The sequence below is a fragment of the Anarhichas minor genome, unplaced genomic scaffold (assembly GCF_050575085.1).
Source record: "Anarhichas minor isolate MPS153535 unplaced genomic scaffold, ASM5057508v1 ptg000071l, whole genome shotgun sequence".
Classification (NCBI taxonomy): domain Eukaryota; kingdom Metazoa; phylum Chordata; class Actinopteri; order Perciformes; family Anarhichadidae; genus Anarhichas; species Anarhichas minor.
In genome coordinates this window covers 1981770-2007930 of record NW_027466517.1, presented here as the reverse complement: position 1 = coordinate 2007930, position 26161 = coordinate 1981770, and the positions used below count along the sequence as shown (strand labels likewise).

At 41.7% G+C, this 26161-nt stretch overlaps 1 protein-coding gene across 3 annotated transcripts in view; it reads left to right on the top strand.

Moving 5' to 3' along the window:
* Positions 1–26161, top strand: part of patj (PATJ crumbs cell polarity complex component) — a 124568-nt gene that overhangs the window by 74804 nt on the left and 23603 nt on the right. For all 3 annotated transcript variants that reach the window (XM_076079362.1, XM_076079363.1, XM_076079361.1), the window contains exons 28-29: positions 16180–16376; positions 17548–17639. In XM_076079362.1, coding sequence (XP_075935477.1) covers positions 16180–16376; positions 17548–17639 — 289 coding nt within the window. The remainder of the gene's footprint in view (positions 1–16179; positions 16377–17547; positions 17640–26161) is intronic.

The following is a 26161-nucleotide window of genomic DNA, read 5'->3' as shown; positions in this document are numbered from 1 at the left end:
GGCTGCCTGGTCCCCTCAGATGCTGTGATGGTTTGGATTTGTTTGATTTGTGAGTCGTGTCAAGGCAGAGGGGAGACGTGCTGGTCTGAATATTGATGAGGGGACGAGCTGAATTGCCGTGTGTGTGTGTGTGTGTGGGGGTGGGGGGGTGGGCACGTTCTAACTCTAGATTGAGTGTACTAATTCCAGTCTTTGTCTGTGTGTGTGCATGTGTTGATATCCATGCAGGGTGTGTGTGTGTGTCCTTGAGTGTGTCTTGTAAATTCACACAGGCATTTCTTATTTTGTGTGCGTGTGTGCATGTTTGTTGTGCCTGTTGGATCAATAAGCTATCATAACAGAACAGTTGGCTGCCTGCAACAGCTCCCCATAGACTGTCAGAGCACAACACACTGTTCTGAATTAATACGTGTGTGTGTGTTGATGCAGATTAGCCTCCATCTCTGTTTCCTGTCATTTATCCTCCACCCTCCTCTTTGATTGCTGCAACATCCATGCACACACACACACAGTCAACATGTCTGTATTCAGTGGATCGTTTATAGCTTTCGTGTGCTGAATATGCAAATCTTCAAAGCAATGGTTTTTAAAGCAGGGACCCAGGGTCTTTGGTCCTTGAGGGGGGTTCTGTGGAAATTCCAGGAGGTTCTTAGAGTCCTTATAGGGGTCAACAATCATTCTTGAGGGGTCTCGGACGAGGTCACAGGCATCCTTGACGGGGTTCTTGGTTGTGTTGAAGGATGTTTCAGAGATAACTAAAGGTTTATGATGGGTTCCATCATCCAGAGGTCCCAGAAGGGAACCCCTGTTACTCATGAGGTGGTTCTAACGGTATACTAAAGTTTTGAGGGGTATGATAGAGGTGTTTAAGGACGTTGTGGGCCTCCTTGAGAGGATTGGAACTTTCAGGAGCTACAGGAGTCCCTGAGGGGGTTCCAGGGACATTTCAGGAGGTTCCTGGGTCCAGTCCTTCTTGAGGAGGTTGAAGGGGGCTATGAGGAGGATTCATAAGTCTTGGACAAGGCCACCGGCATTTCTTTAAGAGGTTCCAGGTTGTCCCAATGGAGGTTTCGGATATAACTAAAGATGTTAATGGTTTGAGGAGGATCCAGACATTCCACAAGGGTCCCCCTATTACTCCTTTAGGTGGTTCTAAGGATGTAATGAAAGTTTAAGGGGGGACATAGGTGTTAAGGGAGCTTGCAGACATCCTTGAGATTGTTGAGTGGTCTGAAGATGCAAATCTTTAAAGCAATAGCGTTTAAAGCAGAGACCCATGGTCTTTCAGAAGCTCCAGCAGTCCTTGAGGAGGTGCAGGTGAAATTCCAGGAGGTTCTTGGGTCCAATCATTCTTGAGGAGGTTGAAGGGGGCTGTGAGGAGGATGCATACGTCTCCTACGAATCCTTGAAGATGTTTGAGGTTGTCCTGAATGAGGTTTCAGCAATAAACCCTACAGGGGTCCCAGTAGCGGCCCCCTGCTACTCGTGAGGTGGTTCTAAAGATGTGTTCACACTAAATGCAAAGCAAACTTTTTGCATGGCGCGATTACCTACAAAGTCAATGTCCTTCGCACGAGTTAAAAAACATATTGCAGCTGAGAGCTCTACGATAATACCTCCTATTAGTATAGAGACAGACTAGATGACGTTTTATTTTGTGTTGATGGAGCAGCTACAATGTTAGCATTGCCGAGCACCAGTGGATCCGAACTCCATTCAGAAAACAATCATTTTTAAAGTTGTTTGCGTGTCGTCTAGCGGACAGACCTAACAAAGCATGAATTCTGACTTTAGACTGTCACTCTATTTATAATACATGATGTTTCTGGATTAATATTGTTGTTGCATTAACGTGTATGTTGCATTTTACTTCTTAAGTAAGATTACGGTTGTGCTAATTACAACTCCTTCATACCCTGTTGGCCGGTTTAATCTACAGCAATGCATCATATTCTATCAGATCCTATATGTTTGTGACGTCTCTGTCCTGTGAGAACCTCGTATCTCTACAAAGAGAAACAGCTGTTTTCAGCTTTGTGACGATGCATTTTCTAGCTGATACTTTATTTAGCTAAAGAAACACATACAGGAACACTTCAACATTCATTTTTTCACAAACATTCAACACAGGGTTTCCCTGGACAGGAAGGGGATGAATAACTATATGGAAAGTAAATACAGCTGTCAGACAAATGTAGTGGAGTACAATATTAAAAGTATAAAGTTGCATAAAATGGAAATACTCAAGTAAAGTACAAGTACCTTGAATTTGTACTTAAGCACAGTATAAGCATTAAGCATTATCTACCACTGGCTGTGCTCCCAGATCTTAGACATTAGCTGTGTGAGTGCAGTGTTATTATTACAAATAGAAAGAATGGTTGGAACTCCAAAAGACCAAATTCGTCATGACACGGAATCATCCTTTGAGGTCAAATAAGTGTTCATTGATGAAAACAAATTGCATTTGTAGATTTATCCCTCTTTACGAGGCAGTAATAAATCTGTAAGTTTCCATTCCAGAGGGGGGTTTCGCTTAGAGCGAGGAGGAAACCGATTTGGATGGATAGAGAGAGAAAGAGAGAGAGAGGGAAACTGATAGAGAAAGGGGGGAGAATGGGCAGGAGGAGGAGGAGGAGGAGGAGGAGGAGGGTAAGGAGAGAGAGTAAGCTGATGATGCGAGAGAGAGGCAGGGAGTACTAGAGGAGAAGAGAGAGAGAGAGCGAGCGAGAGAGAGAGTCGGGGTGATAGAGAGAGTAATCAAGGTTGGAGTGTGTAACGGAGCTGTTCGTCGCTCACTGTCTTCCTCTAACAGCAGCGGCTCTCACACACAGACACACACACCACACGCACATCTCGATTTCTGGATATCAAAGCAGCGAAACCTGAAGACGACACACACACACACACACACACACACACACACACTCACTCAGCCCTACATGTGGATTTATCTTGGTGTGTGAAGACTGAAGTATGGACGATGTTGCCGACGGGTTAGTACGCTTTCTGACTGTGTGTGTGTGTGTGTTTTATGTTTCAAAGCTGTGATGTGTCGGTCACGGCTTTGAAGAACAGCTGAGTTTTGAGATGGCTGTGTGTGCGTGTGTTCACGTTCACCATGTTCCTGTCTGTATATTGAGTCCAGGTAGAGGTCACCTTTAACCTGTCTGCATGTCTCACTGCAACACAGAAACAGGTGGGTACACACTTTTCATGCTGCATTGTGTGTGTGTGTGTAGGTGTTTGTGCAGTGAGACAGCATGTAATGATTCATTCATCTGTGCAGGTCAAAGTGTGTGTGTGTGTGTGTGTGTGTGTGTGTGTGTGTGTGTGTGTGTGTGTGTGTGTGTGTGTGTGTGTGTGTGTGTGTGTGTGTGTGTGTGTGTGTGTGTGTGTGTGTGTGTGTGTGTGTGTGTGTGTGTGTGTGTGTGATGACTGGCGCAGAAAGACTTGGTGGCCCCCCAGGTGACGTGGCATCACTCATTCACACACATACATGTTGTACGTCTTTCTCTGTAAGTCTTCTTGTTTCTGTCAAGTAAAATATTACTCATTTACATTATTGAAAATAACTGACATCCATTTTCATAGAATGATTCAGTCATTTAAACAGGAATTTAGTAAATGTAGTGTAATGACAAGTAATAGAAAATTGTAATTAAATATATATATATATATTTTTTTTGTTGTTTTTTCTTCTATTTAAAAAAGAATGATATTCTTTACAGAGAGAGAGAGAGAGAGAGAGAGAGAGAGAAGAGAGAAGTAAAAGTATTTTAATGTATACAAAAGACAAAGTGTACATAAACTTTCTTAAAGGAATATTATTTCCCCCGTTTATTCTGAATGTTTGGTGTGTACCCCCGAAGCCTTATTTCAAAATCTCCTGTTTTTTATTCTCTCGCTTTAGTAGAAACAATTGTGTTTTGCGCATGAAAGTAAATTCCTGACCTTTGGGAGTAATATACTTTATCTTGCAAAAATAAGCTGTCGGTTGCATTTCACTGTCTTCATTCGGCGCGTAGAGCCGAATCAGGTGTCAGGGTCTCAGGGCGCCATGAACCTGAATCAGTGTAAGATTTCGACATGTTTTGATCTCGAAAGACACAACAGGAAACATCAATCCCAGTGACTGCAGTGCTGTTTGTGTTCTTTTCCACAATCTCATACATCAATCCAGCCAATCATTTTCACAGCATGTACTCCACAGACCCCTTTTTTTCTCAGCACACATTTTGGCTCAGGTGTGATTTGATAACATTAAAACTGCTTGTGTCCCATTTACAGTATGAGGTAATTCCAGGGTCCTGGTATTGTGCATGCTGTTTGACTGGCACGACTTACTGGGACACTTAATGGTAGTGAGCCATATTTGATGAAGTTGGTTTCACCTGTGCTCTTCCTGCTATAAAAAAAAGTGAAAAATGCCTTGTTTCATAAAGGTCTATTGTGTGCCTCAAACATCCTTTAAACATTCGGGTGTCCCCAGTCATCTGCCATGTAACTCTACACATGCAGAGCTCCTTCTCCCCAGCCACGCCCTCCAGGTCTTCCCTGGAGAATTGAGAGGCGTTCTGAGGTCAAACAAGTCCTCTGAGTACCACAGGTTCTGGGACTCGAGCCAGGTAGCTAGCTAGTACTGGTGTAACGGACCGTAGTTGCTCCGTGATCTGTAAGGCAGGAGGAGAACTAGTAACGTTGGCAGCAACAAAACTACAACAAGAACCATCTGCATCGACAGATATGACTCGTCGACAATCGGTAGCGGCAACAAAACGGGATCGGGGCGGCTCTAAACGTTACATTGTCTTTCCTGCTGATCCGATCCGTGACTCAAAACAGTGATACAATTCGAACCGTGAGTTTTGTGAGCTGTTGCACTAGCAGGATAAAATAAGAGTAACCGTAGCTATGGTGGACAGCGAGGTCGGTCAGTGAATGGCGATAGAGTTGACGGACTGAGTGCCGAGTGAAGAGTTGCTGCAAAAGGAAACGTGGTCAATAGACTTATGTGTTGTAGTGATGAGTTTACAGTGAAATAGGCCTATTTCAGCAAACTGACCTCATTTATTTTACTCGCCAAAGTAGATTTCTACTTGCATTCGACTAGTGGCGAGTACTGATTTTAGACCCTGCGTCGAAGTGTTTTCTGATCTGACAATCAGCCTTCCAAAAATCAGCTATTTAATGATAAATATGTTGTATGATGCGACAACGTTATGGTTGAGGTTTGGTTGGTTTTGGGAAACATCAGGGTTTCGGTTAAAAGGATTAATCTGTTGAGGGTTAGGGAGCGATCGAGGTCACGGTACGGTTCATGGAAAGAAACCAACGCTAACTCGCAGTCGGGAACAGGAAACGAAGAGAGATCTCTTGTGTTGAAGTCTGATGTTTAGTTGACCCATTATCCACATGGACCTGGTTCAGCTGTTGAAGGAACAGATCAGAAAACACACACAATGAATGTATTCTGTTGTTTAGCTTGGAAAACTTATTCTTTCTATTTGTCGCTTGGCTCTAGATGGTGACATGAAAGGGCAGTGGAGACAGCCAGCCCCTTAACTTATACTGGAAGTAACAACGGTACTAAAATAGCACTGCTGCTGGTACTCTGTGTCTTTCTCAGCTCAGAAACTCTGCTGCCTTCAGTCTGTTGTTGCTAACAACCTACACTGCCAACGACCAGTCGAGGCAGTGCGGGGTGTAGATTAATGCCACCTCCTCTGGGACCGTGTGTGTGTGTGTGTGCGCGTGTGTGTGCAGCAGCAGCAGGCTAAGCTACTGTTGCATTGCAGTGACCTCCACGAGTTACTGCAGCACTGTCAGAGGATAACAGAGACTACCCTCTCTATACAGTCTTTTCTTTCTTTCTTTCCTTGCTTCCTTGCTTGCATCCTTCCCTCCTCCCTTGCACACCAAAAAACACCAAAAGCTGATATTTTCTGTAGGTCACTGACAGTTTCCAAACTATAACATCCCTTGAAAAGAATCCGATCAGTTTCACCTGCAGAAATGAGCAAAACAGTTAGCTGTCACTGTGACTTGGAGCGTGGGGAAAAGGATTATCAAAAGCCTTTATTCAGCCCGATGCAATAAAGGCACAGTGATTGTTTTCAGCGTCCAAATTGTAGCTTGTGTTATTGTGTCTACACATAAATTAGATGGTAGCAAAACACACCAACTCCTGCAGAGATTCAGTCATTTTAAAGTAGATAACCCCACAGAGGGATTTTCGAGAGAAGCAGCAGGAATAGAAGAGTCAATGGTTTGTGCTGCTGTTTTATTTCCTGAAGCTTTTCCACTTGAGTTTAGGCTTCAATCCTACACACACACACACACACACACACACTGGTAACCCATGCATGCTTCTGTCCTATTTCATCCTCCAGGGAACATTACTATTACTGCCAGTTACATTAGCAGCACAAACGCACTCGAAGCGTGCGTGTGCCAGATGTCCTAGCACTGAATATTAAATTAGGAGAAACACTGTTTGTGTGTCCGTCCCTTGTTGGAATGAATCAGCTGATAGATTTTGTTTCCATGCATCTCTGATTTTGGCAGTTTGTACCCCCCAGGTGTTCAGTGTCCTCAGCTGCTCCAGGTAGTTGAGCCTCCATAGTTTGAAATACAGTACTACAAACAAATGATGAGCTTATAGAATAGGTTGCATTGCTGTAGATTAGATTACCCAACAGTATATGAAGGGGTTCAAATCTGCACGACCTTGAACAGCTACAGCAGTAAAATGCAAATACACATTTGTATTAGTAAAACACTGACGAGGAACATTTTGCTCCACATTCAATACTTTTACTTCATATGCATTTTGTTGATAATACTTACATACTTTTACTTTACTACGAGAAACTTTAATTCTGTTTATTTTGGCGGTCCCTGTGGACAAAAGTGGTTGTGTTTCCGAGTACCAGAGTCCCTTTTAGAAAACCTGGTCAGTACTGGTTCTAGTTCTCCCGTGCCTCCCTCCCCTCCAGCGGGCCCAGCAAGATGGGCCCGGACCTTCAGCAGCGTGGTGTCGGTGACCGGCGGAGTAGTGAGGCTCAGCTCAGCTCAGCACGGAGCTCTCCTCCCTCCTTACAGGTTATATAAAGGCCTCAATATTACAGTGAGACTGTTTCATAACCAGTTAAAAGTTCCTCATTGTAACTTTAACTATGTTTTTTGATGCAGGGCTGTTACTTGTAGTGGAATGGTAAATGGACTGTACTTGTATAGCGCCTTTCTAGTCTTCCGACCACTCAAAGCACTACTTGTCATCATTCACCCATTCACCCCCATTCATACACTGATGGTAGGGGCTACCATACCCACAGCTACGGGAGCAATTTTGGGGTTAAGTGTCTTGCCCAAGGACACATCGACATGCGACCAGCGGATCCGGGGATCGAACCGCCGATCCTTTGATTGAAAGAGGACCCTGCTCTCCACTAAGCACAGTCGCTGTCGCTCTGGAATAATATCACAGTGTGGTGTTTGTCATCCTTTTACTTGACTAGAGACAGTTTGAAAAAAAATGCTAAATGACGAACTGACTGAAGTAGTTTTGAAATCTTCCAATATTCTAACAGGAGATTGTGTGAGTGTGTGACAGACAAATGTGGGATTAATGGAAGTATGTTCAACCTTCACGAGAGCAAATGCTTCGACGTTGAGGATTAATAGTATATCGGTAAAACCGGCTAATTCGCAAAAGAATTGCGCGGCGTTTGCTACTGCTGATCCAGCACAAATAAAACAAACATGTTCAAAGCAGCCGCAAAGGGTGAAACGAACCCCTAACTGCGCTGCCAAGCAAATGGCGTTTCGGTGCTCCTGTGCTATTTGCACGTATTTAGATTAGGTAACATTCATACATTTAGTGCAAAATTTGCCTATTTCTACACAAATGAGCCTCAACGCAAAAACAGTCCAATTCACAAAGATCAGTGCTGATAGCCACATGCAGGTACAGTGAAAATATTAGTGTCTTCAAAGAGTTGGTGGTAAGTGAATTGCATTTATAAGGGGCGTCACGCCCAGACTTTCCAGTAATCATGGCATGTTAAATCCAATTTAAATTCCTTGCCTGAAGTTTCGAGGAATGCTTCTGCACCTCGTCGGTCAGGACCTTTAGCTTGTTGTGTCTACTGTGTTCTTAGCGGAAAGGCAACATTCGTACACACATCCACATGGCTGATTGCAATCACACGCAAAAAAAGGGGGCAAGTTTTACTCGGCTACAAAACATTATGAGCGTGTTTGTGCTGTAAAATCATTAGCGCAATATCATTTGTGAATCTGAAAAATGTTTTATCTTCAAAAGGTCTCTTACAAAAACGGGTTTTGGAAAAGACTTGTAGTCGAGCCTTTACGATACGATGATTTAGTCTGAGTGACTTATCCTTTTGTTTCTGTACTGTGAGCATAAAACATAAAACACAGATGTATGACAACGCTAACATGCTAATGTTTTGCAGGTATAATCTTTAGCGTGTTCATCATCTTAGCTTGGCTGTAAACTAGCTAAATTAGCTGTAAACACAACGTACAGCTGAGGCTGATGGGAACGTCATTAGATCTACAGGTGTTTGGTCATAAACCAAAGTATTGGACACATTTAAATGTTGACCTGATGATGACGCTAGAAGAAAAGTCCGATGATTATTTAAGTTATTACAATTCATCTTGAGGGGAAGATGAATGTGTGTGCACATTTCATCACAATCCGTCCAATAATAGTTAAAAATAATTGTTGAAGTTAAATTGAACAGGTCAAAAATAGAAAGAGCAGAACGTCTAAACTGCTACGACCTCTGGATGAATTGAACGGCTTCTGTTGGTTATGTGTGTGTCTTTCTGTACGTAGACACTTCAACAGAGATTCATGTTAGTGTGTCCTTCAGTGTGTGTGTTTGTGTGAGAAGTGAATCTAATAAGTGTCACTGCTCTCACCTTGTCCTCACCTTGTTCCTCTGTGCAGAGACATCATTTGACACACACACACACACACACACACACACATGTTTGTATCACTGTATTTGTGAGGACCCTCAAAGATGGTCCTCGTACACCTTAACGTTTTCTTTACTAAACCTGCCTCTAGAATTAACATTAAAACCAGGTGTTGGACTATTCACTGTCAGCTTTGGAACAAAATGCTTAGTGTTGAAGGTTATTAAACAACACATTCATTATATACTAAATCCTGTTTATTTCATAATACTGATGATCCAAATCCAACGTGCTTGTCTATTTGCCTTTTATTTATTTCAGAAAACTAAATTAACATTGATACAGAAAAAAACCAGCGCCACCAAAAACCTGTCTAGAGGAGCCAAGCTCCACATAGCTCCTCGTATTTACAACCCTGGTTATACAGAAACATTGGATCTTTAGGAGGGAACAGTCTGGAAGCTACGCACAAGCACACACAGTATAGCTGTAGCTGGAGAGAAGCTATGCTGTATTCACAATGAGCCGAATTCAGCAGGTGTGTGTGCTGATTTACTGTGACAGGTCACCTTGCTAGGAGCACATCAACACACTAGCATGGTTTCAAATTTCAGGGAAGGGCTGAGGTGTGTGTGTGTGTGTGTGTGTGTGTGTGTGTGTGTGTGTGTGTGTGTGTGTGTGTGTGTGTGTGTGTGTGTGTGTGTGTGTGTGTGTGTGTGTGTGTGTGTGTGTGTGTGTGTGTGTGTGTGTGTGTGTGTGTGTGTGTGTGTGTGTGTGTGTGTGTGTGTGTGCGCGCGCGCGCCAGTTAACCCCCTGCGGGATGTTTCAGAATGACAGTGTTCATCAATGTGTGACAGACAGACAGCACTGCAGTCAAACACACTGCAGGAGGTGTGTGTGTGTGCGCGGACGTGCTTTACACAGTCACATTGTGGGGACTTTCCTCCCTTTTTTGGGACAAAATGGGAACAAAATGCACGTACCTATAAAACAAATCATGACATTTTAGGGTGAAGACTAAGGTTCAGGCTAAGATTAGGTTTAGGGTAAGGTTATGTTTAGATTGGTAGTGGTTATGGTTTTGGTTAGGCAAAGGCTCCAGGAAATGAATGTAAGTCAATGTAATGTCCCCAAAAGGTCTTGAAAACAGGACTGTATGTATATGCATGTACTCTCTAGTTTTCCCAGGAATAACATTATTCTAGCTGATGACCTCCAAACCGGCTGTTTCCCTTTGGAAAGCTCTCGACTCTGATGTTTTAAGTCCTGTTCCTTACTGACAGATGTGTGTGTTATTTAGCAAACAGTCCACTCAGCCTCAAGGATCAGTTTTCCTGCAGACTGAGGGGCAGTGAAGACTCCAAACTACAGAAAGAAGCCAGACCTTATTTAACATTTTCCCTGTTTTATATTGGATATGTCTGTGAGTTTGGGTGTAACGGTACTCAGGAGTCCTGGTTCGGTGTGAGTTTGGTGCAGCCAGAAAACCCCACAAATGCACAAGGATCTGTTTCTCTTCATTTATTTTGAACAGACAGTAGTGCAAGTTTCAAAGACAAAATCCTCTTGCTAGGGACTGAAGTAGCATTTTGACCACTGGCATCTTCAGTTAACTTTTGTCATTATAAAAAAGGCTGACCCACTGCTAAAAATGTGGGCGGGCATAGAATGCCTCCCTAGTTGATAAAAGGTTCAGATTGATTGATGGATGGATGTTATGATGTTATTGGTTGAAGTTGGTTGCTAATAGCTTACGCAAGCAAACTTCATATTTTGTTTAACAGGAAGAGGAAGATGATTGGATTTTGAAATACAAAAGTGAAGAGATTTACTTTTATGTAAAAATGATTGCATGTAAAGATGAAAAACATTCATCTCTAGAAAAGGGCAATTTAATATCACTCTAAACTTAAATCTTTGAGCGGAGTACAGAAACTTCTGCTGCTTCACATGTCTTCTTTTAGGAGATTGCCACGACTAAATGTGCCCCAGCACAACATAGGAGGCAAACATAGTTCCTATCCAGTGTAAATCCAAACAAAATCTTAATGTAAGAAAACAAGCATATTAAATAAGGACACAAATAATAACCATGGCAGTTAAAATGACTAAAACATTACAATCAGTGTATGGCAAGCTACTTGGAAAGTGAAGTTAGCCGAGCTATCAGTTACCAGACAATACATTTTATATCAATCGACGAATCAACTTATCGTTTAATAAAAATAAAAAAATTCTTATTTATATATTCTTCATATGTTTTGTGTGTAAAAATCTTAACTTGCAAAGTAACTAAATGTAGTGAAGTATAAAGTGGCACGAAAAGAAAAGACGCAAAGTACTGAGGTACAACACTTGAGTACATCTACCATGCTTTATTCACCCAAACGTTTTTAGCGATGTCGTCTACTTGTCAAAATATGGCCTCACATCTAGTCTGGCATTAACTCTCTCAAGCTTGAAACAGCTAAATCCATTTCTTGTAAGGAGCCCCCTCCCTAAATATCACTGCACATACTTTCACATGTTCTCATACCCAGGCCTCCAGGGGAGGAGACTGAGGAATGTATGGATTGTTTGTGGAAAGCATCTGACGAATAGCCAAAACATTTGGAAGAATCAGCATTAAGTGTTGAGTTTCCAAAAAATGTAGAATTGATCGAAATTAATTGGCCAATGAAATCAGCGTTGTTGTTAACCAAGTGTTTTGAGCAGCTCACCGTTGTTCCTCCAGGCGTATTATTTTACACTCAGCAGCGGTGCAGCGGAATGGCTTTTAATAGATTTTGGACTCACAGTTCTGCTCCAGAGGAGAATAGGAGCTCCACCAGCCTTCTGCTACACAGACGGTAACACATTCATTATTGGTTTTAGTCTCTTTAGTGGGTTTGTTTTCGGATGGAGAAAAGGCAAAATAATATCCTGTCAGAGTGAAATGAATCTCGGCTTCATCTAGAATTACAAACATTAAACTCTACATGATAAATGTGACACACCTCCATCATCAGTGCTGCTGATGTGTCCTTCGTCCACCTTCATTCAGTTGTTCTCCCTCCTGAGACACACTAACACCTGCAGCACACACACACACCAACAGTTAGCGGTATCGCTAAAACAGTTAATAGCCCATTAAGCTGTAAATGCACGCACACATTTGCTTTCTGTGCTGCTAAAACGATTACGCTTTCATTAAATTAAGCAGAAAGTGTCTGTGTGCGAAGGTTGAACACCTCAAACTAACTTCTTTACAACAGAAAACAACAAGACTGTTGAAATGAAATTCAATTACAATGAATACTTAAAAAGCCTCAACTGTAATTTAGCATGTTTTATGTCATTGATTCATCTTTGAATCCTGTTGACTTCCTGTTTTTTAGTATTTGATTTTTTTTTCCCTCCCGAGGAAAGTCACAGATGAGGTCCTTTGATCGATACCTGTTGGAGTTTATGCTAACGTTGATTTAACACAAGTCATTCATTTTAAAGCTTGATTAATATATACGTCAATAGTACGTTTGATACTTGCACAAAACCAAGCAGGTAGCAGTAAATATTTGTGATCCTGTTCTTGGAAAACCAAAGACGTAACAAAAATGGGACAAAAACCCAAAATGTTCAGTTCTATATAGCGGAAGTCTGAGGTCCCAATACAATAAATGATGATGTTCACACATGTTACATGTAACTTAGTGAAGTGCTGACAACTTTAGATCTGTGCGGAGCGATAGAGAGACTAACCTTCCTCACATCGATACATGAAACAAATCTTCTCATGGTTTTCCATCATTTGAGCTCTGACTAAAGCTCTGTTAAAGAGTAAACTAAACCTGATTCAGGTCCCAATCTAGACCTTCTAGTGCAAAGTATTTCTACATATTGTGCTATAAATAGACATAGCAACTCTACTGGTTGAAACACAGCTATTGCAATTAGATTTTGCTATTGGCTGAGCTGGTCCGTTTTATCACCAATCCCCCTCCTTCATAACCAACGTCTCCCGACTCAGCAGACTGTGAAGAGAGGTTTTTATTGTACTATTAGCATAAATTATTTCAGTGTAACTTTATAGTTACTTGGATGTTTATAGTATTTCGTAGGATAGTTTGCGATTTTGGACTGTTGTTCGGTGGATTCCTGTGGTTTAGCTTTAGCTCGTAGTTCAACATAGTGTGTTTTAGGTATTTCTTTTGATTCACTTACTAAGTGTTACTTAGTTTAGCCCTGAAGGGCCGGGCTGTCATTGTTGCCAACTTGGAGACTTTCTTGCAAAATGTAGCAACTTTTGGAACTATTGCTGCTTTCATTGGCAAAGAGTTGGCAACACTGGGCTGGCTCTTTCAGGTGAATATCTTTTTATCAAATCTAGCGTGCTCTTGCTAGTTTCTAATATTACCAACCCTAGCTTTAAGTTTGCAATAGAATATTAGGAGGAAGCTGTATTTTACAGCTACAAGCGTTACTAGAATAATTAGATGATATAGTAGCCACAAAATAATTGTATTTAATATATTTCATTCTATCACCATAGCAACATATCGTCATGCAGGATTCGTTGTGCAGCTTCAGTTTCTTTCTAAATTACACAGATATGCAAAACACTTGAAAACTTGGAGACTGAAAACACACCACAATGAACCATGTGTCAGTCAGTGCCTTGCTCAAGGGAATGAAACACTCAACCCTGACTCTTGATGATTGGATCTGATGAGGCGAACACACGTGTGTGTGTGTGTGTGTGTGTGTGTGTGTGTGTGTGTGTGTGTGTGTGTGTCCATTAATCTCACTCAAGGGTTCTTCACTGTGGCTCGCTCCATCGCTCGCTTTACATTTGTCATCATTATCTCTCTCTGCATCTTCATCATCTCACCTAACACGACATCTCATCTTCGGGCCTTGTCTCTGCATTGAGTACTTTTACTGTTAATACTTTAAGTACATTTTCCTGATATGTGTTTATTACATTTTCAATGCAGGACTTTTGCTTGTAAAATAGTATTTTTTAGGGCTGTGTATTGGCAAGCACCTCGCGATACCTATTGCGATACACGTGTCACGATACGATATATTACGATATATTGCGATACGATACGTTACATATTGCCATTCCTTTTTTTTTCTTTATGAAAATGTAAAAATAGAGCTTAAAATGCAACTTGCTGTGTACCACCTGGATAGTCTAATACGTACATCACATATTGATAACTTAGCAGACAGATTGCATCAAAACTACTTCAAAAGCTTTTTGTATTGCACATAGTCACTCAGCAGAGAACACACTCAACTGAAATGCATTTGGCATACAAACATTATATGAAAATGAAGTAGATTGTATTCTCATTGTATCACTGAAGCCTTTTTTACTAATTAGAATATACCGTCCCTCCATCAGAGTATCTCCGCCCACAGCTTGAGACCTACTTTTACAAAAGGTGCACCATATTTTTCTCGCAATCCAATCACAGCATACAGTTATATTCCAGCATGTAAACATGTTCAAGTTGAAACCTGAAATACAAGTATGAACCTGAACACGAGCAAGATATGTCCCCTTTAAATAGAGAATCTGAAAAGTTCCTCCACCACTGCTGAACACTAAACAAGTTCCTGCTCCATCATTCAGTTTACTGTCCCAACATTGATGTCTGCTGGCCCCGTAGAGCTATTTACATCTATAGATGTACATTTTAAAACCATATCTCCATATAAATGCTGTAAGTGAGACTGTTGAGGAGTTGTGGTTTACATAGAAGCAGCTCTCGGCTGTTTGTTCCCTCCTCCTCCAGTTTGAAGTGATTTACTTCATTCTGCCACTAAACTGGTTTATCTCTGTCCTGGGTGTGTCCATATAACAGCAGTGACCTTTACATCCCTGATGTACAGTTACAAAACACAAAACCCTTCTTATCTTCAGAGCAGCAGCTGTCCAGGAACAAAGAGACGTCGCCCCAGCGTCAGCTGTTTTATTTTTAGGAAAAGGTCAGAAGCCATGTGATCTCTCAACTGAATACGCAAAGGTTTGAGTTCGGCATTCATCTTCGCCGTGTTTGAGTTTGACTAGATGTGTTCTCAGACAGAACGACGGATAGACTCTATCGGACCGAATGATGTGTTTTAAATCTCGCTTTTTATATTTCGCTCAGGTTTCTCAGTTTGTTTGTTTATTTCACGGACTGTTAAGCTGCATTTTGTTTGACACCAAATTAAATTAGACGCTTGTCTCCTCTTCTCCCGCTGAGTCTCATCTTCCTCTCCTCCATTTGCTCTCTTTGTCCTCCCTCCCTCTTCTCTCTCTCTCTTCTCTCTCTTATGCGATTACTTCCTCACCTCTTCTTCGCCTCTTGAATCCTCCTCTTCTTCCTCTTTCCCCCATTATCTCTCTCATCTCCTTTCAGTCAACTCAAGATGTTTGTATGATTACAGTGTTCATTGTGGGAGGATTAAATGTGCTGTCCACTGACAATATAACTCTATATATCTCTTTATCTCGAACTATATATTGATAAAAACTTTGAATTTTCTTTTGACTTTCCTTATATACCTCAAGGCTTACGGGAAATGGTGTTCATTAAACGCAGCTAAAAACCGGATTGTTGATATTAGATATTGATATTTAAATTCGATAGACGTATGGAGTAGGAATGCATCGATATTTCATATCGGACCGATACTGATTCATATAGCTGGATCGGGTATCGGTGACAATAGGGCTGAACAGCTCACGTCAGTTCTATGTTTATATACAACATAAATGATATACTGGAATTTTAAGTCCTGTTTAAGTTTGAAGAATTTGTCGCTGCATTTAAAAGGTTTACACTTGAATTGTAATAATGAAAATTCTGAATATTGTTTACCAATTTACTTGAAGGATTTATCATTTGAATAATTAATATCAATTCAGTACATTCATATGTATTTATTTGTCATATTTTGTTTTACAAAGGTAAGAAAGCAATGTTTAAGTCAAGTCTAATGTATCGGTTGATACCCAAAGCCAAAAAATGTGGTGCATCCCTATTATGGATCCCTATTAACGGCATAACATAATGCTGAGTACGATTTTGATCCAAGGCTGTATTTTTAGTTATTTGCATTATTAAAAATGTCAAACTGATTATGAATCAGGTTTTTTTTTCTTACCTCACAAACAGAACCAGGAAGTTCTGGCTTCACTTCTGCTCTCTGTTAACCCGACTCTTCCTCCTCCTCCTCCTCCTCCTGCAGAGCGTTGGTGTGAGCGTTATGGAGACCTGCAGGGGGAGCTGCTGTGCGTGGAGCTGGAGAAGGAGCGGCAGGGTTTGGGTCTCAGCCTGGCAGGAAACAGGGATCGTTCTCGCCTCAGCATCTTCGTGGTGGGACTCCATCCAGGGGGGCCGGCGGCTCGAGACGGACGCATCCGGGTCGGAGACGAGCTGCTGGAGGTGAGAACATCGATACGGTGGATCGCCCTAAAACCTCATACAGAAATTCATGTTCCCCAGAGGATGAATCCCTCTGACTTTGGTGATCCCCTGACTTTTCCTGCAGCGCCACCATGAGGTTAAGATTTTTTTTATTTTTTTTTAAGTGAAATATGTCAACAACGATTGGATGGATTGGGATAAAAAGTGGTTCATTGTTCCCCTCAGGATGAATCACATTAACTTTAGTGATCCTCTGATTGCTCCTTTAGCACCATCATCAAGTCAACGTTTGAATGTGTGCACACTTTGGTTCATGACTGCAATGCTATAATGCTAACGCGCTAAACTGTTAACATTATACGTGATAAACATCAGCATGTTAGCTTTGTCGTAGTGAGCATGTTAGGATGGTGTTTAACTTTAGGTAACGATGACAGCCTTACCGATGGTGCAGCTACATGTTTTATTCTTGTTGACTTGTCTTCAACATAAAGTCCTAAAAAAAATGAGTCTTGTGTTGGTCATGATGATGGTAATCAACATTATATATTTTGGCCGTAACCACAGCATATTGCTCTCATTTTATTGCATCACATGCGTGTGAGGAGGTTTCCAATTAGTTTCTATAAATATTAAACAGAGAAACCCAGAGATCCTCTCTCGCTCTCGCTCGCTCTCTCGCTCGGCCTCCTCCTCATTACAGCAGTGTCGGAGGCTCCATGAAAAACTGTTCAGCCGAGGAAAGCCTGGACAATTACACACTAAAACACACACTCACTACAACACACACTGCAGCACAGAGATGGTTGCGTAGTTAAAAGGCACATTCGTGCATGAATCCATGTACTGTAATACTGTGTGTGTGTGTGTGTGTGTGTGTGTGTGTGTGCGCGTGCGTGCGTGCACCTTGGAGGTGTTAAAATGGAGAGTCATCTGGAGTTACTGCAGGAAAATTGTGTGGTCAGATAAGTGTTATTCTGACACTAATATTATAATTAGTAATTCCTTACTGTTTATGATAATTAATACATATTAAAAACGTGTATTGACTTTAATTTTCAATAATCCTCAGCGATTATAATAACGTCTGCCTGAGACGTCTGTGCTTTCTTGTGATCAACAAGAATTTATCATCATATGTTTCTCAGAAATGAGGTTAATAATCAATATATCTCTGTTTTCATGTCAGATTAACAGCCAGGTTCTCTATGGGCGGAGTCACCAGAACGCCTCGGCCATCATTAAGAGCGCCGTCCCCAAGGTGAAACTCATCCTGCTCAGGTAGGGCTGCAAGGCATGCTGGGAAACTGTAGGCCGACCAATCAGACGGCGGAGACTCTGCTCTTCCTGTATCATTCCTTCATGAACTTTCATCATGTTTTGAAAATAATGCATTGTTTTACATAAATACAAAATCTTCTACATTTTGAATACATGATCTAATTTTTTACTATTAAGTACAAAAGCTAAACTTGAAACTGCAAAATGCAACTTGTAATGATTGTTTAGGCTTCAAATCTCAACAAACTGTTTAAGCTGTTGATAAACTTTATTAAGTTTTAATATATTTGCATGGGACAACCATTAAGATTCCTAATATGTGGTCAGTTTATCTAAATAACTCCCGTTTGGAAATTCGCTGTGATTGTTTTCACTCTGAACTTACAATCGTGATTGAAGTGACATTAATTCATTAGCCCCGTTTGGGAAAAGCGTTATCATTGCACCTACGCAATTAATTCAGCTATGTCTTGCATTGCGAATTTTCGCAATTATTTTAGGAAAATAAAACGCTTCGGCCTCGGTTTTGCGAGATTTCTGCCGTAGAGATTTGAATCGGATGACGGATTAATGGTGCTGAATTTGAGACTGGGAGCATTTCTATTGCCTCTGGACACGGCGGCAGCTGAGCAGTGCGGAGCGGCAGCCGTGAGAAAACCAGTGGGGCATATTCAGACCAACAAAGCACAGAGAAGCCCGGATTACAACACACACAGAGAGGGAGAGAGACTTCATTCTCTGCTCAGGTAGATGCTGTGCATTGTGAATGTATGGATTGTACTGAGCCGAAACATTCACGCCCTGAACTATTATCCCATTCGTACATGATAAAAGGAATAAACTGAAACAAATCTAAGCACTTGAGAGGAAACATTGTTGTGACCCTGAAATGATCAAGATTGTTTGAGAACGGACGACATTAAATCCTTAACTAACAAAGTGAGATGTGAACATGTGTGGGCTCTGCACGCTGTATCTCTCTGCCGGGCCGGCTGCCCACTGAGCAGAATATTGGATAAATGCAAAGACTAAAATCGCTCCAAAATCGCTCGGCTGGTCTTGGTTGTCTTTTCTTTTGTTGATTTTCAGGATCTGAAGGTCTCCAGCAAGAGTAAACGGATGTGTGCTCTTGATACCCGAGTGTCCGAGTCAGCCAAGACACTGTCCTCTGCGCTTGTATTTTGGCATGCTATTTTCACTGTTGGAAATCCAACACAAGCGACAAGAACCAGGAAGTATTTGAGCGACGTTGCTCCCCGCTGCTACCAAAGCTGGTTGTTCCGTGTACCAAGTGCATCAAGAGGATACGGTAGAACAACAGATTTTGCAGCTGCGCCACAGGGACACGGAGAACATCAGTGACAACTGCAGGCGTTTCTCACACTATATATACCTTACTCGGATTGGTGGAGGTAAGGTTGAAAAATCAGCAGATTTTCTTTAATGAGGATCCAGAGAGACACTGACTCCCGTCGCTGATGTTACAGCACGGGAGTGTTTTTCTAAGCAGGTGGAGGCAGCAGGGAAGCACTGGGGGAGGCAGTGATGCGTTCAGGGAGACAAGACGGACGTGAAGTGTTTCTTAAGCAGAAATTCCCTTTTCAATTAAAATGCTGCCGAACCTGCTGCCATCACCATGAATCCACAAGCCAGTGAGGCCGACCTGAGGAGGACGAGCGGAGGAGTTTTCCTTTTACGTGGTCAGACGTTTCCTTTTCTTAGAGTATAATAGAGTTCACTGCCTTCTACACGGTGGCGATTGAGGGGAAAGTGTCTCATTCAGCCGGCAGAGAGCTGCGGGAGCTCCACCAGCGACACTGTCTTCATCCCCTCTGTGACTTCTCTACCATCAATTTCTCTGGATTGGATAAAATGAAACTGTATTGATCCCCGTGCTTAAATTGGGTCATGGCAGCAGCAGAGACTGGAGTGTTAGACGAGAATAGAACAAATCAGAGAGAGCTGAAAACAGAGAAACAGGTAAAATCCCTCCTCACAGAAGAAGCTACTGCCAAGTATCCTGATGCCGGGAAAATAACTTCTTTATTGCAAACGTATGTGAAACATATGGATCTGGGAACACGTTAAACATTAGTTGTTGAAACTAAAGTGCAGAGGTTTTTCTCCTTTGTGTCGGTGTTTTGGTTTTTAGGCTTGAGAAAATCCAAGATGGTTTTGCGATTGAACCGACGGAGATATCTCAGCACAGTTTCATGACAGGTCATGAAATAGTCTCACGACCTCTTGGTTCCGTGTACAGGGACACAAATTGTCTGTTTTTTTTTGTGTCGCTCACGCCAAAAATGTTGCCAATGCAAAGTCAATTAGGATACTTTTTTTTGTGGTGGACACAAAAATTGAATGCATCCATGTGACAAAGCAACAGCCAGAGCTAGTGACGTCGTATTTGATATCCAAAAAGATCACTTATGGCGGTTAGTAGAGGATGGATGATACCAAGACCATGAGAACCACGACAAACAGTGTTCGACACCGCGTTGTGCTTTTATGGTTGTGCTTTTGTTGCCCAAACCTTACGAGTGGTTTTGTTGCCTAAAAAAAACCGTTTTGAACGATTCAAAGATGCGGACAGTTCCATGTCCACGAAGCCAATCGATAGCATTTCGTGACTATTTCACAAACTGCCTCGAATGTTGAATATTTAAATTAAAGTTTAAATAAAAGCCCAATAAATCTCATCTGAATTTTATCTTGAAATGACAAGTTTTAAAAAAAGGGGGCTTCAGAATCGGTCCAAAGTAGCCACCTAGTAGACACAAGATATAGTTTAGTACTGTTGTAAAGAAAAAGATGTTACTGAAGGGTAGATCAGATCCTTAGGGGGCGCCCTGTTGGCTCACCGGGTAGAGCGCTTGCCATTAAGGCTGAGTCATAAATTGTGCCAAATAAAGCAGAAATGCCCCTAAAAAAATAATCACACTCGCCTGGAACAACGTTGAGATTATGACTCAGGCTGTAACGTGTCACTGAGCTCTCACCGGAGCGCCTGTAGGACGTGATCTGATGCACTCAGACGTGTCCGCCCCTGAGGGCGTTTAGCTTGAGTCTCGTCTGACTCATAAGAGAACAGACGGGGACACTCTGCTGCAGACAACGGCCATCCGGAAACTTCAAAGTCCCAACTGCAACCCGTCTGTCTGATCCGAAGGCGGCAAGGCGGAGACAGAGCTCTGTGTTCGCCGTATAACAACCACAAAGCTCTCAGTTTCGCTGGGTTGGCTCTTGATGAAAGTCGACAGGAGGGGGACAGTCCTTCACATTCAGTCCTTTTGAGACGGGAGAGAGGAGCTGAGGACGGGGACTCTCTGCAAAACAGATTAAACTCTGCTAGCCCTCCTCCTCATTCTCCTCCTCCTCCTCCTCAGCTGCAGGAATGAGCTTTCCGCTGCAGGGATTGATTCGCAGCTTTTGAAGCGAGCAGGTGTGGTGTATTTTACCGAGGTCTCATTAAGACCAGAGCCTCGCACCGGTTCAGCCTCCCTGTCAGACAGGATTTAAAGTGCAGGCCGACTTGGACTCTGCTGCCGAGAAGATAATCACACAAGAGTTTATCCCTCTAGTTCCTCCATGTTTTCATTCTCCGCAAAGGATGCTCTAGCAGGTGAATCTGAGTCGAAGATCATAGTCCTTCTCAGAGTCACAACTCAGAGAAATGTTAACACACAGCAATGAAACACATATTGATATCATTCAGTGTGACTCGCACTGCAGGATATCATTATCGCCAACGTCCATCCAGAATATATGTCCATAAACCCATAAAAAATCTTTAGTATTATCAGTGATAGTTGTGGGTCATGGGTACACCGCAACAGGAGCTGCTAATGAGTCTAATGAGATGGTTGGGCTGCTGTATGAAATTATGTGACAATGTAGCAAAATGCAACTGGTCTAAAGAAATGTAGCACTATTAACCATCACAAAAATGCAAACAATTACCAACATTATAAGCCACCGTGTTCTGAACAGACACATTACAAAATAACACTGACAAAAAGTGACATTTGCTACAATAATGCATAAAGTTGGCGGTTTGCAGGTCGGGCTATAGGATGGTTGCTCTGCTCCGCTGCTCGCAAAAGGTGGATAAATATAATATCCAGTGCCTTGTTATTGGGCATCAACCTGGTCTTTACTCGTATTGTCAAAAGAATTGACAGCTGGGAGTATTGATACTAGCCATGTTCGTTGTTTATCATTGATCATTTTGGGGGGAGTGGCTTTGGAGGGAGGCCTGAAGAGATGGGCTGTCAGTGTTTTTGACTTTTGACAGCAACTTTGTAACTTTCTCACTAGATTTAGCAACTTTTGGAGCTAGTGCTGCTAGCTACTTTCATTGAAAAAGAGTTTGCAACACTGGGCTGGATTTTTCAGTCGGACACTTTTAAAATCTAGCGTACTCTTGCGGTTTTCTCCAATGTTGCGACCCCAGCTTTAAATAAACGTAAAATGTACTTCTTTAAAACTCTTTTTTTTTAAATTTCTGACAGCATTTGCGTATCAGGTAAACCTATAAGGTCCTGAGGCAGAGGTTGGGAGAAGATGCTCTAGCGCCACCATCAGGACAAAACTTTGACCATTCCCTTGTACTTAAGGTCAAAAACAAGATATACTTTGCACAGTATATATTTCTTCTTGTTCCATGCTCAGGACAAACTTTGCATTTTTATCTCCACTACTGACTTTAAGAGGACATAAATCACCAGGATGTTATCTACCTGTAATGAACCCTGCAGCCTCCGTAAGCTGAATATTTAAAACATCTGCATCCTCAGTCTGACACATGGAGATGGATGAGTGTGTAAGTCAGAACTGCTACTAAAGACCTCCGTCACTCTGAGTGATGGGGCTGTTTGCTGTGTTCAGGCTCATGAGACACCTCCATGTCAACATGAGACATAAATCACGACCACAACAAGTCGTTACGTCTGTTACTGAGCTGTAAGCGTCTCGCTGGTGTCAAATCAAGACTCATTTTCACGTCAGTGCTGCTGTAAAATCTTCAGTCGATGACTGTTTTTATCATCACCTCCATGTTAACGTTAAACCTCCAAATTACTTTTAAGGCCCAACAGCTCCTGTATTGTTTGGTTGTAGTCATGTGATGACATGTCGGCATTGAGTCGTGCTTCGTCGCCAGATACTAGCGGCTTCGCTGACGTCTGTCACATCCTGACAGCTGTGGTGTCGTAGTGTTTGACAGCGATGGAAAACGTCCTCTGGGTCACGAACCTACAGATGGGAACAGAGTGGCGACGGTTTGTTAAATACATTCAATCTGAAAACATCACTCGTACACGTTCGGGTCCTGAACGCCCGGCAGCTGTTTGAATTGTTTAAAAACACAGAAGAAACTCTCAAGTGAAGTCGATATCTATTTCTCATATTTGGGCTTTTGTAGACACTATGGGTTTAACCATTTGTATGAAAGAGTGTGAATGAGATTCAAGTCTGTCAGCAACATAAAAACCATCCCTCATTTGTAACCTGATGTAAAACACATTGAAGTGTTGTTGCTGTGTAATACCAGGGATATATCAAATACTTGTATTTAGTTCATTTGTATGTGTACCTGTGGTGGAGGAAATGTCAAGATCTTCTTAAAGTATTAGGGTTAGTACCACATGGTGAAAATACTGTGTTGTCAGTAAAAGACCATGCATTTGACATTTTTAGTAAAAGCATTAGCATAAAAATATACTGCAAATACCAACAGTAAAGGTTATGCAGAAAGGATCATTTCAGAATAATAAATATTATATTATTGGATTATATTTATTGATGCATTCCTGTGTTCATAAATATATGTAGTGAAGTACAAAGTACAATATTAGTCTCTGAGATGTAATGGCGTAGAAGTATAGAGTAGCATGAAATGGAATTACGCAAGTGAACTACAAGTACCTCAAACTGTACTTAAGTACAGTACTTGAGTAAATGTACTTAATTACTTTTCTTCACTGATTTTTGACTATTAAACCAGATGATGATCTTTCTCTGGTCTAAACACCATAAAACTGTTTAATAACACTGTAGTCACTACCAGCTGATATTGTGTTATAAGATCAGATATAACAAATTAAATATGTTGTCAGTGAATATCTTTTGTTTTTGAGATTTGTCAGATACATTAATTAACATTTCCTCATGCTGATAAAAGGAACAGAGTCTGGTGTTACATTTTCTTCAAAATGTATTTCTATCAGTGTCATGTTCATGGAGAGAAAGCTGTCATTTTTGAGACCCTGAACTCTTCATACTATAAGTGTTTATTGATTTTTTTTTTTTTACCTCAGCATGAATATTTTCAAGCAGGGTACTTTTGTTGTGATCAATAGTCTCTTTTCTTTTTCACAAATGAGCTTTTTGAACCTTTACCCGGCCTGCAGGTAGTGTTCACACTGCAGAGAAATGCCATGTTGATGTATATCGGTACACTGTATTGAACTCTGGCTGACTGAAGAGGACGTTTATTCTGCTTTATCCTCAGTGGTTCAGCTGGAGGTCACCGTGTCGTGTGATTAGATCTGTACAGAGAAGATGCGGTTCTTCCCATGATTCCCTTTGAGACGGATTTCTTCAGGAAACCTTTTGTGTGTGCTATCTCCCAGTTCACCAGACTGTTCTGACCATGTCGTGGTTTTTATTTTGCCTGCCGGCCTGCTCTGATTGAATGCGGTCGGCGTGTCGGGGCCAGGAGGACACTGGCGCTCTCGCCGCGTTCGGCCAGGTGACAAAATCTCGTTATAGTCGTGTCCACGGGCCGCCGCTGAATGATTTATCTCCGATAAAGGTCGCCACGGCAATGAGCAATGGGATGTCGACGGGGGCAGGAGCCTCGGCAGGAGTGCATCGCCATGGAAACAGAAATGGTCACCCTGCCAGCCCGGTCCATCCCTCTGCACATCTAACTTACTGTGTGACGATACTGATGGAGTAGATTGGTTTCCAAAGCGATCAAACAATCATTGTAGTAAAGAAGCGGCTTCAGATGTCGCATAACGAGTCTGTAAAGGTGGGTTTTAATCGGTGTCCGGATTACACTGTGGCGTTCCTGAAAGCTGCAACAACACACAGCTGAGAACACAGCATTTAAATAATGTTCAAAATTCTTATTCCATGTACAGATCAGACCTCCAGGTTTAAACCAGGGGACAGCTTCAGGAGATCAAGTTCATCACTGTCAATGATGACAGTGAAGCGGTGATTCTCATCAGGCTCCCCTCTGACAATGCTGATACAAATGTTCCTATAACATTAAGTTAAAAATCACCTAAATATATAATCTAATTAGAATCTAAGACATGAAATAGTTTATATCCAGATCAATCATGTTACTCCCATTATCGACAGAAGACGGATGCACCGGGCACATTTAAAATCACCATCAAACCCAGTTTTAATAATCCATTTGAATGGATTTAGCCTGAACTACTTTAGATGTTTAAAAAAAAAAAGACTCACAGAAGAGTCGACATAGAAACAACAACAAAAGAAATTGTTTGGGAACAGACAGTAGTGCAAGTGTCGAAGACAGACAAAATGCAGATATCCTGCAGGTGTGTCTGCATTGACCATTGCTGTTGAATGTTTGATTGAATGAATAAAAAACACAATTAAGCAATGACACTCATTTGAATTTATGCAGCAGTCTACAGTTCACTGTGTAATGCATCATGTTGACTGTTTAAAACTTCCTCTGAACTGAAACTGTCAGTCCTGCTGTGTGTTTAGTTCTGTTAGCCAAAGACACGTATGACTCCCACTGGCTGCTAACAGCTAACTAGCTCTCCTTCCTGCTCTGCTTTAGTCAGGTGGTCATTTGCCAAGTAAAAGTTATACAGACATACATTCATACTTACATATATACTGTATATATATATACTGTGTGTGTATATATAGTATATATATATATATATACTGTATATGTATGTGTGTATGTGTGTATGTATGTATGTATGTATGTATACCTAGACTTACATAGAAATGTCCTGATCTCAGTCCTGCTCCTCAGAGGATAATTTAAAATATGTGACGCCATGATGTGTCCTTTTAGCACCGCCCTCAGAAAAAAAACTTGTAAATGTATGACTCCACTGGTACGGTATCAGATCAATCATCTGGACGTTGTAGTATTGAGGCCTCTCAGCGGAACATCTAAAGAGTGAATGTTAAACTAATTAACCTGTTCAGGTGGATGATTGGCTAACGGTGTCTGTCTTGCGTGACTGAAGCAGAAAGTAACAGACTGATCCATAAATTCCAGTTTCTGACGGCTTCACTTGCACCAAGGACACATTAAAGGTTCATCGCGAACGGGTCAGATACTGGGCAAGGACAATAACGTAATATATATATTAAAATAAAATAAATGGTCGAAGGGTGGAGATACTGAGGGACCAGGACAGATGGAATGAAGCAAGAGAAGACAAAGCTTGGAGCGCAGGAATAGATTATTCTTCCTTTCACAGCCATTCAGGTTTGTCTGAGCTTTGTGTATA